The sequence below is a fragment of the Aythya ferina genome (genome assembly GCF_964211825.1).
Source record: "Aythya ferina genome assembly, chromosome: 2".
Taxonomy (NCBI): domain Eukaryota; kingdom Metazoa; phylum Chordata; class Aves; order Anseriformes; family Anatidae; genus Aythya; species Aythya ferina.
Window position 1 is genome coordinate 34,913,927 of NC_140297.1, and position 16,371 is coordinate 34,930,297.

The following is a 16,371-nucleotide window of genomic DNA, read 5'->3' on the forward strand; positions in this document are numbered from 1 at the left end:
TTGACAGACACAGTGATAGATTTTGATCTGTTTTACTGTATTCTGCTGACCTTTTCTTTCCTCTCAATGTGGTTTTTGTTTGAGATGAATTAATGTCAAAATAAATGGATGCGTTTGAAGAGAATGTTTTTGTTATGTTTTATCTTTCACCAAGCAGGGTAAAATTAGCTGGAGATCCTACTTTTCTTGGAAAAGCAGTAGGAAGAAAGCTGGAAGCAAGTCTTTTGGCAAGTGATAATACATAAATAGCTTTTCTGAATACGGATTAAATGGACTGTTGTGTTATCATCCAGGAGAGCTGGTAATTGGTTTATTATGGTTTTGGACCACTGGTTTGTTTTTAACACGGGTGACTTGGCCATCACATTAAAGTGAACTATACTTTAATGTTTGTGCCACGTACAAGTGCTATAGCTCTGTCAGTAATTCCCAGGGTTCACAAGTTCAATATATTCCAAAAAATAATATTTTCAGTGTTTCATTTTCAAGCTTCATCTTAGTCTAGAGCCAAATGTATGGAAAGGCTCAGAAGAATCTTTTCCTTCATTTAATTAATTACTCTACAGTTGAAAAATGCTATTATTTCCTTCCAAAAATACCATGGAAGATTTGGAGTTGTGGTTTTAAGATACCACGGGAATGACATTCATTATTTGTTATTATAGAGGATGTGCTGACTTGGGAGCAAAAGTCTTAGGTCATCACTTGTACCCTCCAAATCCTAACACAGAAGAGATCTCCCCACATGTAAATCTATCACTGCCTGCCAAGAATCTGGATGTATCTGTGCTATATGATCATCTCACACCTGTATCTCCAGGTTAGTGAGTTTCTTTGGGAAAAAATTGTCTGGGGGGACTAAGGTCCATAATACCTCTTTGTATTTCCCCCTGACCAGACTACAGTGGTTGTTCTGCACTGATGTGATGAAAGAGTAGGGAAGATGGATACCAGAAGAACACAGAATCACAGAATGATGAGGTTGGAAGGGACCTTTGTAGGTCATATTGACCAAACTGCTCAAGCAGAGTCACTCAGAGCAGGCTGTCCAGGACCATGTCCAGACATCTTTAGAATATCTCCAAGGAGAGAATTTCCACAGGCTCTGTGGGCAACCTGTGCCAGTGCTCCATCATCCTCACAGTAAAAAAATATTTCCTGATGTTTTAATGGAGCCTCTCATGTTTTAGTTTGCACCCACTGCCTCTTGACCCATCACTGGACACCACGTGAAGAGTCTGGCTCTGCCTTCCTTGCACCCTCCCTTCAGATATTTGTACACATGGATGAGATCCCAATCTAAAACCAGTCCAAAAAATGTAAGTTACAGGCTGACAGCTTTACTAAGCTATGTAGGTAAGCATATGAAGCTGTTGTGTCATGAGTTCCCCATGAGTTCCTTCCATTTTTACTTGTCTTTGACTCATCAGATCTTGCCCACAGATTTTATTTCTTACCTCAGTGGCCTATTAAATACTTGCTCCCACAATCCTACAATCAAGGCCTGTCAAAGGTGTCCCTGTGCTGGGGGAAGCTATGTGGAAAGTGGGAAAAAGAAAACTACCCCTTTGATGGGGGCAAAGAGAAGGAGTCCTGCAAAAAGATACCTCTTGAATTGGAGGCATAGTCTGCCTTCTTAAGCAAAATATTCAGCTCCCAAAGGATAGTCACTTGATGGCTCTGACAGACACATAAAATAGTCATTTGTGTTTGACTCTGGCAGATATATGACCTGATGTCAGAACTCTTTCAAACTTCCCATTGATTAATACAGAAAGGATGAAGATTTGCAGAGGCAGTTATTAAAGCAGTACCTCTCCACACTGAAACTGAATATGCTTCTAAATAAACTGTATATGGTGTAATGTAATTTAGCCAGAGGAAACAGAAAATTGAAGGATCATTTCTGAGTGGTTAAATCTCCATTTCTGTTACCTAAACGACAGTGGGCTGAGAAAACATGAGGCCAGATCAGCGAGGTAGGAAGGAAAGTCATTTCTCTAATTCACATTATCCCCCAGATTGTGGTAGGGAAAACAGAGGGATATGAGCATTTAAGTGAAGAGGACTGCAATGCCATTCTCTGAACTTCTCACTGATTTTGATGGCCATGATTTTGTGTGAATTATAGATGCATCCAGATCCAAAAAGAGCCTAGGCAAGCTGTTTATTGAAGTGAGAAATGATGTATATTGTTATCCTTATGTCAGTGCTAAAAGGAAAAAGATATAAAGCAGGAATAATATTGATTGTTTAATACACACTTCAGGAAATGCTCTTTTCAGGCTTTACATCAAATACCGTTGTGATTTTTTTTTTTAGTTGTTCTAGAACAATTTATTTAAAGGTTTAAAGTTCAGTGTGACCAAAATTTGTTAATGCTGAAAATTCGTGAAACAGCTTTTGTAAAACTAACTTTGTACTTTACATTTTCTGACTCCTCCGGCAGGCTTTTAGGCAATCCACAGCACAGGTTCTTTAAGCGGATAAATTATTCTCTCCAAAACCGTGCTGTAAAATGAATGTTCTCTCTGCCCTCTCGTGGCCACAAGCCTGTGCTGCAGTTTTGTCACGATGGGAATTTCAAATGCCTGCACTGCATTTCGATGCTCCTAATGTTTTGCTTTTACTTTACAGAACAAAGTTTTGTATCCCCAAGCAAGTTCTTCTGTATACACTGTACTTATTAATATCTTTTATTTGAGCACAGAAGTTGACTACGTAGATTGTCAAATGAATTACATACCATATTCTTTGTTTTACCTTACAATACAGTCTGAAGATATGACTTGCATGTTAAAAGAAGTATGTATGAATAATTTCTTTTCTAGCCACTAAGGCCATTTTAGTCCAAGGATCTGTGCCTCACTTTTGGCCTGTTCACCTGACAGACATCAAATATCCACATATGCAGCTTCTTCACTTCAGTGATTCTTTATATATAAAAATCATGCTCAAAGTTTCCTTGTCAAGTCAATCAATCAATACATAAGCCAATCTCAGTGGAGTTCCTTTAGATTTATCCCAGAGCGAGGACAAGATAAGACCATATTTTACAAAGACCCTGTGCAGTTTAAGGTTTATCATGTATTCCATGTATGTATAATGCTATCAAATACAGGCTTATAGAGTGAATTGTACAATTTCATTCAAAGCCAAAGTGAGCTGTTACTGCTGCTTATCAGCTTTCCTGATGATCAAATACACACACTAAGAATAGGTACATATAAATGCACAGTGGTAGCTCTAATGCATGCTAGGTGGTAAGGATCTGAAGACAAAATTTTGTAGCCGACATAACAGAAAAAAAATATAGAGCCTATATCACAGTTATTTAAGAGAACAGTATTATACAAAACAATAACAGAACAGATTATTCACTGTCAAGATTAAATTAAAGAAGTGAGAGTATTTTGCTGTTTTAATAACACATGTATCAGAAAATGGAAAAAAAAAAGCCCATTACTTTGTACTTTACCTTCAGACTTTCTCCTACCTGTCCCTTTTCACAGCCAGCCCAAGTTCCCACACCCTTATCTCTCAGATTTCTGAGGTTATTAGGAAAATCCCCACTGAGGACTAGTGCACAAGCACAGCCTGTGCTGCTGTTGTGCCAGTTCCACCATGCACCAGCTGCACTTAGCATGAGAAGGAAATAAGACCCAGAAACTATTTACCACTGGTTGTAAATTTCAAATGGAGGTGGACTCTGCAACCCTCCAAGCTACCCTTGGGGATGCATAAATTCATGTGGTGTATAAATAAGTTTAAGCACAGATTTGTTAGGAAATGTCTCCTGGTATGGAGCTTAGGGAAGCAAGCAGCAGTGGCTGAGCCAGTGGGGGAAGTATCTTCTGACAGTGGTCTATTCTTTCCCCCCACCTGCTTTTTTCACACACAACTGACATTTCTAGTTCAAAAACAATTCAGAAACAGCTGCATTCACACTTTCCTATTTCAAGCCATATGTGAGCCCTGTATAAAAGCACGATAGGCACCCAGGTGTACCTTCCCTGGTATTTATTTTTATTTTTTTTTTGTAGGCATCTAAATTAAATTGCTGCCTTTTCATTCCTAGCTGCCGAAAGAAATAAGCTGCTGAATTAGGATGTACCATTTCATTTGAAATGCCTCTGGAGAGACAGAGCAAACTTGCACCTCTCAGAATTGATGATGATCTCTAAGGGCAACTAGGCACTTAGTCAAAAAGGTAACCACATTCAAAAACAAGCACAGCACCCAACATATGTTTTTATTTTTAATTTGATCCTCTCTCTTCAACAGCAGGGTTCAGGGAAAGTTCTTCTCCGTTCTTTTATAAATAAAATTCTCCATTTTGGGCCTATAATGTAATTTTATTACCTCAAGATGCAGATGTACTTTAGGTACTCACAGACTTGAACAGCTAAGAGAAGCAGCTGATTTTACAAAGTTCCTCTCTGTTCTCCCTCACAAATTCATGCAAACAGACCAGCTAAGCCCTGCTGGGAATCAACAGCACATGGAGCTCATCAGAAAATACTGGCTCTGTTCAGCATCTCCACAAATTGTAAATCTATTTGTTTTCAGCTGAAAAAAATCAGAATAAAGCTCCTCAGAGATATAAGTTGACCTGTTGTATACTTTGAATCTCAGTGATGCAAAGTAATTTAATGTGTTCTCTTTGATGTGAGGCAGGGTGGTTTTAGGAACTAAGGGTCAAAACCCAAGCAGAGATTTGAGTTAGGATATGCCTTGTAGTTGCCTCTGGTTTTGAACCACTGCTCATCTATCACTTTTTACCTGTATAAGCATAAATGTGGTATTTGCAGTCAGATACAATGACTTAATGTGCCCTACAATATATATATTGCACTGTGCATGTTTATGCATCTCTCCTCTGATATACAGTGTATAAAATTTAACTCCTGTTTTTCATATTTAACCATTTATTTAATCATTATGTCTGAGGTATAATATATATATTTGATAATAATTTGATATATAAATATATTTGAGGAAAAAGAGAATACATGTTTTGCAATAGGTAGAATGTGAAGCAGTAATTGAAAGGATTGGTAATGTTCCTTGTTTAGTTATTGGCTGTCTCTAGCCATATATGTAAGATCAACCCCCCATACCTGCCTGAAGTGAAGGAAATCTGAGAAAAATTAAAGCAGGAAGTGTCTGATATTATGCTTTGCTTTCAACTCTGTTGAACCATAAACTGACTTCTATTTTAATTGAATATGGTTCCAGGTAAGGCAGAAGAATGTGGCTTACACCAGTCATCATGTAAACATCCTCCTGCAGATATTTGATTCTATTCCACATTCTGATAACAAAAAATACTGTCTTTTTTTGTTACTCTACAGCAGAAAGAAACAAGAATCTAAAGCTGCCACCTTTATGATTCTGTGCACATTTCAATTACTGTATGCTTTCCCTTTGTTATAGGTAACCCTGAAAATCCTAGTATATGAATATTCTACAATTTTCTATCTACCATTTCATAATTTTGCTGCTTTAGGCAACATATATCCTTGAGTAATGCCAAATTCCTATATTACCAAGACCTAAATTCCCTGAAAAGCAAGAATGGGATTTGAATAGCACTAACAGATAGGAGCTGTTCTTAGGAAAAGCAAGATATTCTCTTTGATACTATGGAAGAGAATCAAAATTCTTAGTTTGATAAGCATTTCTGCTAGATTTTTAGAAGAAAAATTGAAGTCCAGCTCACTCTTCAGATTTTGTTGACATCAAAAGAGTTTGTTCCTTCACTTAAGTCCTGTTGAAGTTCATTTATTAGCTGTATTAGAGTGTCATCAACTGGTTCCAGGTACTGCTGCTTTTCCCGCTGAGAAACTTAATGCATTTTTGGAAGACTCATCTCAATAAGGAAGATACTGCTGATTTAGGACTTGAATGTAGTAGTACCAGGCAAAACTTCTTATGAGATTACCCAGACCCTTACCTGACAGCAGCTCTAAAAAGGCAGGGTTTATTCTCAGATCCTGCCAAAAGGTAAGGCTGATTGCATCAGAACTGGATATATCAATAGGTTGGGTTTCCAACTCAGGCAAAAGCTTATTCAGGAGCTACTGTCAGGCTGCTTCCAAAACCAGAATGGCCTTACTGGTCAAGACAGAAGTTTCTCCGAGCCAAGCAACGTATCTCTGGCAGAAACCTGTGGCAGATATCGGCAGTGCACAGCATTCCATGACAATGAAGTCCATCATATTTGTGTTCTGTTTGCAAAAGCTCTTCCTTTAGTTTAGGTTAAAGCTTCTCACTCATAATTTCTTTCGATTCACTTATTTCTTGTGTTGTCAGAAAAAAAAAAAAAAAAAAAAAAAAAAAAAAAAAAAAAGTTTTCTATTCTTCTATGTATGAGTCATGATTTTATAGGACTTTATTTTTTCCCGTCAATCATTTATTTCACTGCCCAAGAAGGAGTGGTCTATGTAGCTCTTCCTGTAATTTTGAACATTTTTGTCATGCTTTCCTATGGCCATTTGACTGAACTTCTAGCTAATTACTTCATAGGATTCATATGCACAGATATGAAAAGAAGAAAAAAAAATTTTACACTGTCCATGGTTCTTTGAGTTAAAACACACATAAGGATCCTGTAAGCCTCTTTTCCCCTTGCTAATGGTACAGATTTTTTTCATAAATATTCTGTGGCACCTCTATAGTTCACATCCTCAGGTGAGCAGCACAAGTGCAAATTGGCTATCTATGGATGCCCATGCATCTGTGCTAGATGTAATTTAATGGCTGTCAATAGCGAAAACATTTCCAACTCCTGTTAATGGTTACTTTTCAAGAGGGGGTAATTTTCAAAATGTCTTGTTCAGTGTCTGGAAATTTCTAGTAGCCTGTCATTTTGTAAGCACTTGGATCAAGGCCATCACACTTGTCATCTTTTGAAGAAAACACAGTGGGCAGTTGCAAAAGCAGTTGAAGCGAAACTAAGATTGAAAAATTGCCTGTGTTAAGCTCAACCTTCCCCTTTCCTTTGGATTGCCACTGGTGATTATAGGTCAATGCAAACAGAGCTAGCTAAAAACAAATCACAGGGGACTTTGTAGGGTTAGTTTCCATCCATGCAGTTTCATGATGGCTAATACTGGCACTAGAGATGTGGCAGGATATTATGGTCACAGGGTGGAGAGACACAGGGCTGCTCCTACTGCCAAGAGCCTGCAGTCAGAGCCGTTCAAACTGATCATGTACCTGTGTGCCAGATTCTTAGTATAAAGACAAAAATGGTCTCAGTTCCACTGACCAGCCTAGCCTGGCTCCTTAGGTCTTTGGAAATGCAAGAGATGGATTTCCTGCCCCTGTGAAGGAAAATTGTCAGAGAAATAGGAGTTTGTAATGCCAGATGCCCGTCTTCAGCTCCTTCTGAGAGTAAAACAGTGTCTCTTTACATTCCACTACATCTGTCCAAATGATTTATTGCAATTAACCGCATGATGAGCCCTCAGACTTTTAAATTAATCAGTAGATTGTCAGCTGTCCTCTCTATAAGCTTAAGTCAGAATCTAAAATAAGCCCAGTGTTGTTTTTGCATGGAGGCTTTAATAACAGACATAAATATTGTGTGTATGGCAGGGAAGGCTGGGAGCTCCTGAACCCTACTAGAATTCATGCCGGTAAGCCTTGATAGTCTGTCACTTGATTTACTTTAGTCCTTTCCTTGCTTTTTCCCAATTCATGAATAATATCTGTATTTGGATAATAAATAATCTGGTGAGTAATAGCTATAGCAATGTATGTTGCCTGTTGTACCCCTTTGCTTCCCATTGCACTATCCAGTGATTGTTTTCTTGGCTCACATGCTCTCAAACCAAACAGAAATTTTGCACAGCGTAGCATAATTCCTCCTTTATGTACTTTTCACCTAGCTCTTCCTCTGCTGAGGGAAAATAAATCAACAGTCATCTCCTGTGTCCATGCTGTGGAGCTTGCAATAAGAGGGCAACCTAATTGTACTTGCTGCTGGGCCAATGTTTGGGCTTCTGCTTTCATCCCATAGCAGCCATCATTAATGCCAGTTGACGTGTACCCCTTCCCTGTTGCTAGGTGATATGTGCCTTAAAAAAGCAGCTCCCATTGCTGCTCAGGGATTCTCACAAATCTTGTTTGCTCTCAGTTCGCATGATGTGCAGTGAGGTTTGCAGGACCAGAACACAAAGTTCAGGGAATTTCCTTCTGCTGTTCATTTGTCTGTAAATCACTAAGAAATTCCAGTTTTATTGATTACAGAAAGAATAATGTCCTGTCCTGGTGGCAGGCAATGACAAAACTTCTACTTCATAGGCTGGGGCCTGGATTTTCCCCCATACAGACGATGTGTTAACCAGTATCCTTCAGCATGGACCTGGCAGCAGTGCCCAAGTGTCAACGTGTCATGCTGCAAAACTGATGTTTCACCAATACTCATTGAGACTCTCTCACTGAGACTCGGAGACAAGCCTAAAGATTGGTTTGGGCCTCTACTTTCAAAAGGCTGAATTCCTTTCATAATCTTGTTGGTTCTCCCTCTCTTTGATGTTTCAAGTCTGCATGAATATTGAGACTAGATATTCTCAGGACTGCAGTTTCAGTAATTTGGATTGAATTAGATTAATCAGCCACCAGTTGATTAGTATTGTCTTTCAGGTAGCTGTAATAACTTTGTAGAGGAATAGCAGAGCTCAGGCTCTGTCCCAACTATGAATTTATCTGTTTTTTTTTTTTTTTTTTTTTTTTTTGGTCTGGGGGAGAGGTGTCTTCTAAAGATATGTGGAATGTAAGGATATCTGGTTACTGGTTATGCAGCATAAAAGGCTGGAGAAGTAATAAATTAAACCCTCAGTATCTAAACCCTGAGGAAGAGGAGATAGCAAAACAGTAACAAAGAGCAGAACTTTTAGATCATTAATTGATGGGGCCTTAAAGAACCACTCAACGCCTCGTGGAGGTTCAGCCAGAGCCTTGTAGCTGGTTATCATGGATCTCATGGGAAAAAGCAAACTTAAGATGGGGTTTTTGAAAGGGCTTGTGGGATCACATAAAACTTACCGGGGGATATTTTAAAGGGATGTGGGAAAGTGATGAACTTATTTGGGGACGGTTTAGGGGAGAGCCAAAGATAGTCAAGGGGAGGGGTCAAGATAGATGGGGGAAGAACATGCGTGGGAAAACGGAGAAGAGGGAGGATAAAGGAATTTGGCTTCATGCAAGCAATCTGCTGTGTTTGTCTGGTCATGTCATGTCTTGTGCCTGATTGTCGTGGTTTGTCCTATCCTCATGTTAATATCTGTATGTTTTCCTGTATGAATGTGCTCATGGACACCGGAGGGACCAGGGGTCTGTGAACCAGCTGCTGGAGCGACCACAGGTCTGGAACAGCTGCTGGAGGGAGATTCTGTTCACAGATCTGCTAGAAAGCACTGAATTTGATTAACCTATGAGTACGAACAGGATTAGGCCATTTGTAAGTTTGTGTGAGTCCTGTTGGTGTGTATGCGGTGTCTGTAAAGGCATCGCTGTCTGGTCTGTTGGTAGTCAGCTGTGGCTGTATATACTGTGTGTACGTGTTCTGTGTTTTCTTGGGGATGCCCAGTGCCACCACTGGCTGGACCTGACATCAGGTTAGTGAGGCTTCTGGGGACTAGAAGGAAGAATCCCACAGATCTTGGGTGTACTCCAATAGATTTGACTTCCCTTTAATGGGTATGAATTCATTTTCTTTTCAAAACTTACTGAAAACTTACTGAAATTTTGGAGGAAGCCTAAAGAAACAATATTCCACTTAGAAGAGAATGTTTTGATAAGAAATATGAAATGGAAATATGGGCTTATAATGGAGGAGCCCCTTCTGCATGTGTATCTGGTAACTGTAATGTTGTTCATATTAATAGAGGAATCAGGACACCCACAGGGCAGATCTTGTAGGTCATTAGGGAGGACATTATCTCACATATAAAAAACAAGGTAATTGCATTACAGTATGACTTTGGTTAGATGTTATTCCTCTGTGGGGGTCCAAGAAGCTTGTTTTTTTCCTGACTAGTCGCCTTTCAGATTTATATCTTGCAGGACTCATAAACAACAGGAAAAGTGCTTTCTCTACATTTCACTTGATTTTCTTCAGATACATAAGACAAAAAGGTACCAGTAGTTTTGGTCCTGCATCTGTTTGTTATTCACACGGTAGGATTCTTTTTATTTGTACCATGCTTCTTTATTTTTACTATGTTTCTTTTAATTTTGCTTAAAATGCTTTCCGTTATATAGCTATTGTTTTGAAATTACTTTTTACAACCAACAAGATGTCAGTTGCACAGAAGTAAATAGAATTTATACTGTACTGCCACTGAAGTAAACTAGTACAACACTCACTACAATCATTCCCTTATACATCAATCATTTATACAGAATACATACATTATAACATGAAGACAGGTTTGCATTTCAGGTCTCATATATGTTTTCTTCTTATGACCTTTAGTTTTGAATACACATTGCATCTTCTCCAAGTCTTTCACTTTTACTCTTCTGATTCCGATATTAATGTATCAAATTCATATCCCTAAAAATATCAGAAAAATAAAACAAAATCTATAATAGTCAGGTTAGATGGTGAGTAAAGAATAAAAGAAATCCAATTAAATAGTAAAGAATATTGGCTTTTGATAGTATCAGGTATCTTTCCTGGCCTAAACTTCCACTTTATGCATATGACAGATGCAAGTCAGGGGTAGCCAACTGAAACATGGTTCCAAAACAAATAGGCAGTTCAGATTTAAAACAGTGGATATGAGAAGAAGGACTGTTATTGAAGAACTGTTTAAAATTATTCTTAGAAAGGACAGGAAATATTTTTCCTAACTTGAAAAAAAATTTGAGACATCAAAAAAACTTCTCATCTTAACTTGGAATGAAAAATCAAAATCTGAAACATTACCTCAGAAAGACAATCTGAAAAAAAAATAGGTTTGGATCAGGAAAAAAAAAAAAGTTGTTCTTACCATTTCAAAAAGCTGCAATGGAGTTTTGATTTTTTTTTTTTTTTTACTCTAATTTGCATAAATTTAGAAAATGAAAGAGTAATTTTTAGGTAATTTTCTTTGGTCATTTTATAGTGCTGAAATGGGATATTTTAATGATTCTGAGCCTTTTCACCAAAGCTTTAAACTTTTCAAAATGAAACCTGATCTAAAAAAGCGTTGCCAAACCTAATCTCATATGAGCTTTTTGGCTTTGACTATGTGGCACTTTCTCATTAGCAAAGATTTCATAGAGATTCTCTACTAGTTCTTGTGATGAGGCTTTTTGATTTCATGAACTGCAAATCTTTCTTTTGGCAAATTGGTCTCATATTGAAATGCTTAGAGAATATTCCTAGAGGAAGGCTGGTTGTGTTTGATCATTATTAACTTGTGATTTAATAATTTTAATACATGGCTTGAATACTTGCTTATTGTTACCTGGTTCAGATTCCTGGACACCTTGAGACAGACTGACAGGCAGTGACTTCCCAAATCTCTGTGGCAAATTTAGAAGTGATTGAATGGAACTTCTAACAAGTGGAGATCTCCCAAGCCTCTGTGATAAATTTGGAGCATGCCTAGGTAGATTCCCTCCAAAAGCTCTTCCAAATCTCAGAGGCATATTAGCAATTGGTTTAATGCTTCTTTCTTCTGGATAGTTTCTTCCAAACCTAAGAGGTAAATTAGCAACTGAATTTGGCACTTTGTTTAATGTAGGAGTGTTCATTTTAATGATGTTTTTTGATCCCCAGTCTTTCATTTCTTCAAAATTCAGGCTCCTCTGTTTTTCTTCCAAGGCATTGTCTTTAATCTGAAGAAAAAGTAAAAATGATACTAGCATCTGTATAGCATATTATTTCAGCTACTAGTCAGACAAAGGATTCATTTTATCATCTCTCTGGAAAGCTTCTGTGTATCATTCTTTTTCTCTTTTTCTGTTATCTAATGCTTTCTAGACTATTTGTTGAACTCCATTCTAGTGTGGATTACTTCATTTGGAGACATTGTTCTGCATACCTTTTCAGTTCTCTGACTGCAAGTTCACATCAGCTTCTGCAACTGTTCAAATGGAGTCAATTGGAAATATTTCTGGGCATAGGTGTTGTTAACTCTGCCATCAGTTTTGCGTGGACAGGTATTGTTGTCATGTCCACATTTGCTAATATCACTGTCTGAAGGAGAAGAAGATCTTGGGTAGAAGATGCTGGCTATATTTAGTGACTTGATACAGATACAACCTCTTACTCATCTGGTCCAGATGAACAGGAAGATGGGCCAAGCCACCTGGAGGTGTGTCTCATTTCTTCCTAAGCACTGGGTGGGTGCTTTTGACCCAACATGCTAATGGGCATGCAAAACAAATGGAAAGTATATGGGTCAAGTCCATCTCAAACCTCTTCTGGCCTTGTAGCACAGAGGTTTTCCTGAACTTTAAGTTGCTTTAACCCTCCACTAGCATACAAGAAACATGAGTTGCTCCTGGGCTGTCAGAGCCAACCAGCACAAAATCTAACTTCTGTGGCTACAATAAAGAACTGAGCTCAGTATGTTACTTGTCTTATGATGTAAAGTGCAGCTTTTACCTGCAAAATAACTATATCAACCTGACCCTTTCCTATATATCATGTTCTTTCCCTGGGTGTATTGAAAATCACTCATTCTGATTTTTGTGACAAAAATAAATTTCTCTGCCTTAGCAGCAAACATGTACAAATATGATTTTCTACTTCAATTAAAGTAGTAGCACAATTAGTAGCACAAATGCTACTAATCCTAATTTCAGTTTCTTATCCACATTTGGTGGTTTCCCCACCACCAAGGAATGAACCACTCTAGTTCATACTTCATGATTAAAATGTCAAATAAACTATGCCTCTTATTGCACCTGTGAACCTGAAGAGAGATCTGAAGACCAGGAGATTTCACTAAAATAATTAAAGGTGTATTTTGCTTTGAGGGATTTTTATTACACCAATGACAATAAGACAAAAAGAGAAGTTGGCTCTCACTTCCCAGGGAGTATTTGCAGGGCAGACAAGAAAAAAAAATACAGATGAGCTGTGCAAATTTGATTTGGCATCCATTGAGATATAATAAATGTGCAACCCTGCAAAGATATTTTTATAGTCAATTTCCAGAGCAGAATTTAGGAACATTAACTATATTAGATTTATAATGTTCTCTGTTTATCATTATTCTTTGAGTATTACAAGCATGCCTTTATTAATTCTGGATTAATAATGTATTTGTTATATTATGTGCATAAAATGCCTGACAGGAATGTTAATTGAGGCCCCACTGTGTAAGTAAGAAACATTTCAGAAAAAAGTCTCAACCTAATCGCAAGGCTGTATTGCAAGAAAATTGAAACACGAATTGATTTACACAGTGTGTGTGTCAGAGCAAATGAGTTTCCTGAAAATTTTGTCAACAAGCCTCTTTCATACTGCTAGTGCTGTAATGTCAAATACTGTGCTATGAGGTTAGAAGAGCCATTGTCAAAAAATTCAAAGTACTCAAGATTTGACCCACAGTTCCCCCAAATACTCTCTTAGTAATACAAATCTTACCTTGTAATATTTATCATCATCATCTTCTCTGCTCTGCAGACTGGACTTCATCAGTTCATCTAGGCACATACTACTCGATGTTAGAAAGACCACTGTAACTAAAGCAAGTAGAATAAACTTCTGGGTTGAAATGACTTCCATTTTTTCTCAAATTGAGCTCAGTTAGAAAGCTCAGAATCTGTACAGAAAAGCAAACTGCCATCATTTTATATCATCAGTAAACAAAAAGACATCATTTCCTATGACATCAATCTCAAAAGCTTCAATCCTTAATATTAATTAATGAAGTAATTTGAATATGTTTGAAGAATGTTGGGAATTTTTTTGTGTGAACCTTTTTAATCAACATAGCTACTTGTTAGGGACACGCTGACTTTACAATTATTTTCTTTGCATGAAATATGTCTTAATTAGCTAAATTTGAGAGCCATGACAGGAGAGACTTAAAACAGCCACAATGTTCTATCTCTATTTGTAGACAAAAACACCTTCTTTCTTTTGTTTCAGTGTCCTCAGAAAGACTATGAAAAGAAGCTTTCTCCATGTATGCATTCTTCTGCTTCAGTGGTCCTTTTGAACTATATAATTCTCATTTTTAGATGTGTACAACTGGGGGCATTTGGCCCATTGAAAACAAGTGCTATATATTGACGTAGTTGATAAGGTTATATAATCACCAAATTACAGACTATCCTGAGTTGGAAGGGACCCACAAGGATCATCAGGTCCAACTCCTGGGTCTGCACAGGACCACCCAAAAATCAGGCCATATGTCTGAGAGCATTGTCCAAATGCTTCCTGAACTCCAGCAGGCTCGGTGCCATGACCACTGCCTTGGGGAGCCTGTCCCAGTGCCCGACCACCCTCTGGGTGCAGAGCCTTTCCTAACACCTATCCTGACCCTCCCGTGTTCCAGCTCCGTGCTGTTCCCTCGGGTCCTGTCACTGTCTCCTGAGAGCAGAGCTCAGCGCCTGCCCCTCCGCTCCCCTCGTGAGGGAGCTGTAGGCCTCCCCTCAGCCTGCTCTGCTCTGGGCTGGACAAACCAAGGGACCTCAGCCTTGGTTCTTACATGTCTTGCCCTCCAGACCCTTCACTGTCTTTGTAGCCCTCCTTTGAACACTCTGTAATAGTTTTATGTCAGTTTTATACTGTGATGCCCCAAACCAGACACAGTGCTCAAGGTGAGGTTGCACCAGCACAAAGCAGAGCAGGACAATCCCTTCCCTCACACGGCTGGCAGTGCTGTGCCTGATGCACCCCAGGGTACGGTTGGCCCTCCTGGCTGCCAGGGCACACTGCAGGCTCACATTTAACTTGCCATTGACCAGAAACCCCAGATTCCTTTTTGTGGGGCTGCTTTCCAGCCTCTCATCCTCCAGACTGTACGTATAGCCAGGGTTGCCCCTTCCCAAGTGCAGAATCTGGCAGTTTTCTTATTAAACTTCATGTTGTTGGTGATTGCCCAGCCCTCTAATTTGTCAAGAACTCTCTGCAAGGCCTCTCCACCCTTGACAGAGTATCCCAAGAGAGACATAAGAGACATTATACATGAATGAGATCTATTGATATATATATAGTGTCTCTGCTCTAAATTAAACATGTTAATTTGCATTCAAACTGAATTAGGAATGTGTATTTAAAACCCTGTCCATCACTTAAGGTTTTAGAAATTTCAAAGTTTTTATTAGATTTATATTCTTAGGGCAAAATTTCCAACAGTAGTTTTTAAAAGGGCATCTGCCACTTTGCTGCATGCAGTGAAGGCACTGGACTGCCTGTGCATGCTCTATCCCAGAAGGTGATTCAGGCTCCATGTTAAATGAAGGCTCCATGTTAAATGAAATTAAGGCGCATACTGAGTTGATTGCTAGATAGGCTGGTGAGCCAAGCTGCCGTAAGAAAACATATTGTGTTGCTCTTCCATTTGTTATTCTTAAATTCTTAAAAACTGCCTAAATCTCATATGCTAATACTTAAAATCAGCTGCATAATGAGAAATCTGCTCATGATAAATATTCATGCTGGAAAACTGGACTCTAGACAAGTTGATAGCATTTACTGCACTGTAAAGCTGAAGCATTTCTGAATAACCTCATTTTAGAATTAAGTTGGCTGTTTTCATGGGTTTAAAGCTGTGTGACATGCATGGAGTAATTTCTGTTTTAGCTTCTCTGAGGCTAAGATCCTAGAGGCCTTAAACTGCTTTGTATTAGAGCTAAAAAGATACTCAAACCTCCCTTTGGACTGCAGGTCAAGTGTTGGAAACTTCTCTGACATGACTGTTACTGTAATTTGACTGACATAACAGGAAACACTAACCATACCTCCTAAACTCTGTACTAGAGCCACTTAAAGTGAAAAAAAAAAAATAATTCCAAGGACTGATCTTCTTACGAGAAATGACATCTTTTCCTTTCCCACACTTTAATCCTTATCCAATAGCACAAGGAACAGTAAGCTCCTCCTGTTACTGGGGAACTTCTAGGGTAGGATGACAATCAAAAGTGTTGGGTGTGTCTCCTTGAAGATGATAAGAGTAAGCAGTTTTAGAGGGAATTTGAAGCCTTCTTGGGAAGAGGATATATCTTCTGGACATATTCCTTGTGCAACCTGCTTGAGGTGGTCCTGCTTGAGTAGGAGCATTAGACCTGATGACCTACAGAGGTTCCTTCCAACCTCAACCGTTCTGTGATTCTGTGATAACATGATGGGGCTTGGAACATGCTACACAATGCCTACTACCAGACTTTTGTACTTTCTAGTGAAGCATCTGG

At 38.6% G+C, this 16,371-nt stretch overlaps 1 protein-coding gene across 1 annotated transcript; it reads right to left on the reverse strand.

The window, feature by feature from the left end:
* Positions 1-10,197: 10,197 nt before the first annotated feature.
* NPVF (neuropeptide VF precursor) lies at positions 10,198-13,780 on the reverse strand. Its single transcript, XM_084511269.1, has 3 exons — positions 13,598-13,780; positions 11,466-11,838; positions 10,198-10,567 (listed from the first exon to the last, which is right to left on the reverse strand). The coding sequence occupies exons 1-3, from the start codon at positions 13,736-13,738 to the stop codon at positions 10,560-10,562; spliced, it is 522 nt and encodes a 173-aa protein (XP_084367395.1). The 5' UTR covers positions 13,739-13,780; the 3' UTR covers positions 10,198-10,559.
* Between the last annotated feature and the right edge of the window lie 2,591 nt (positions 13,781-16,371).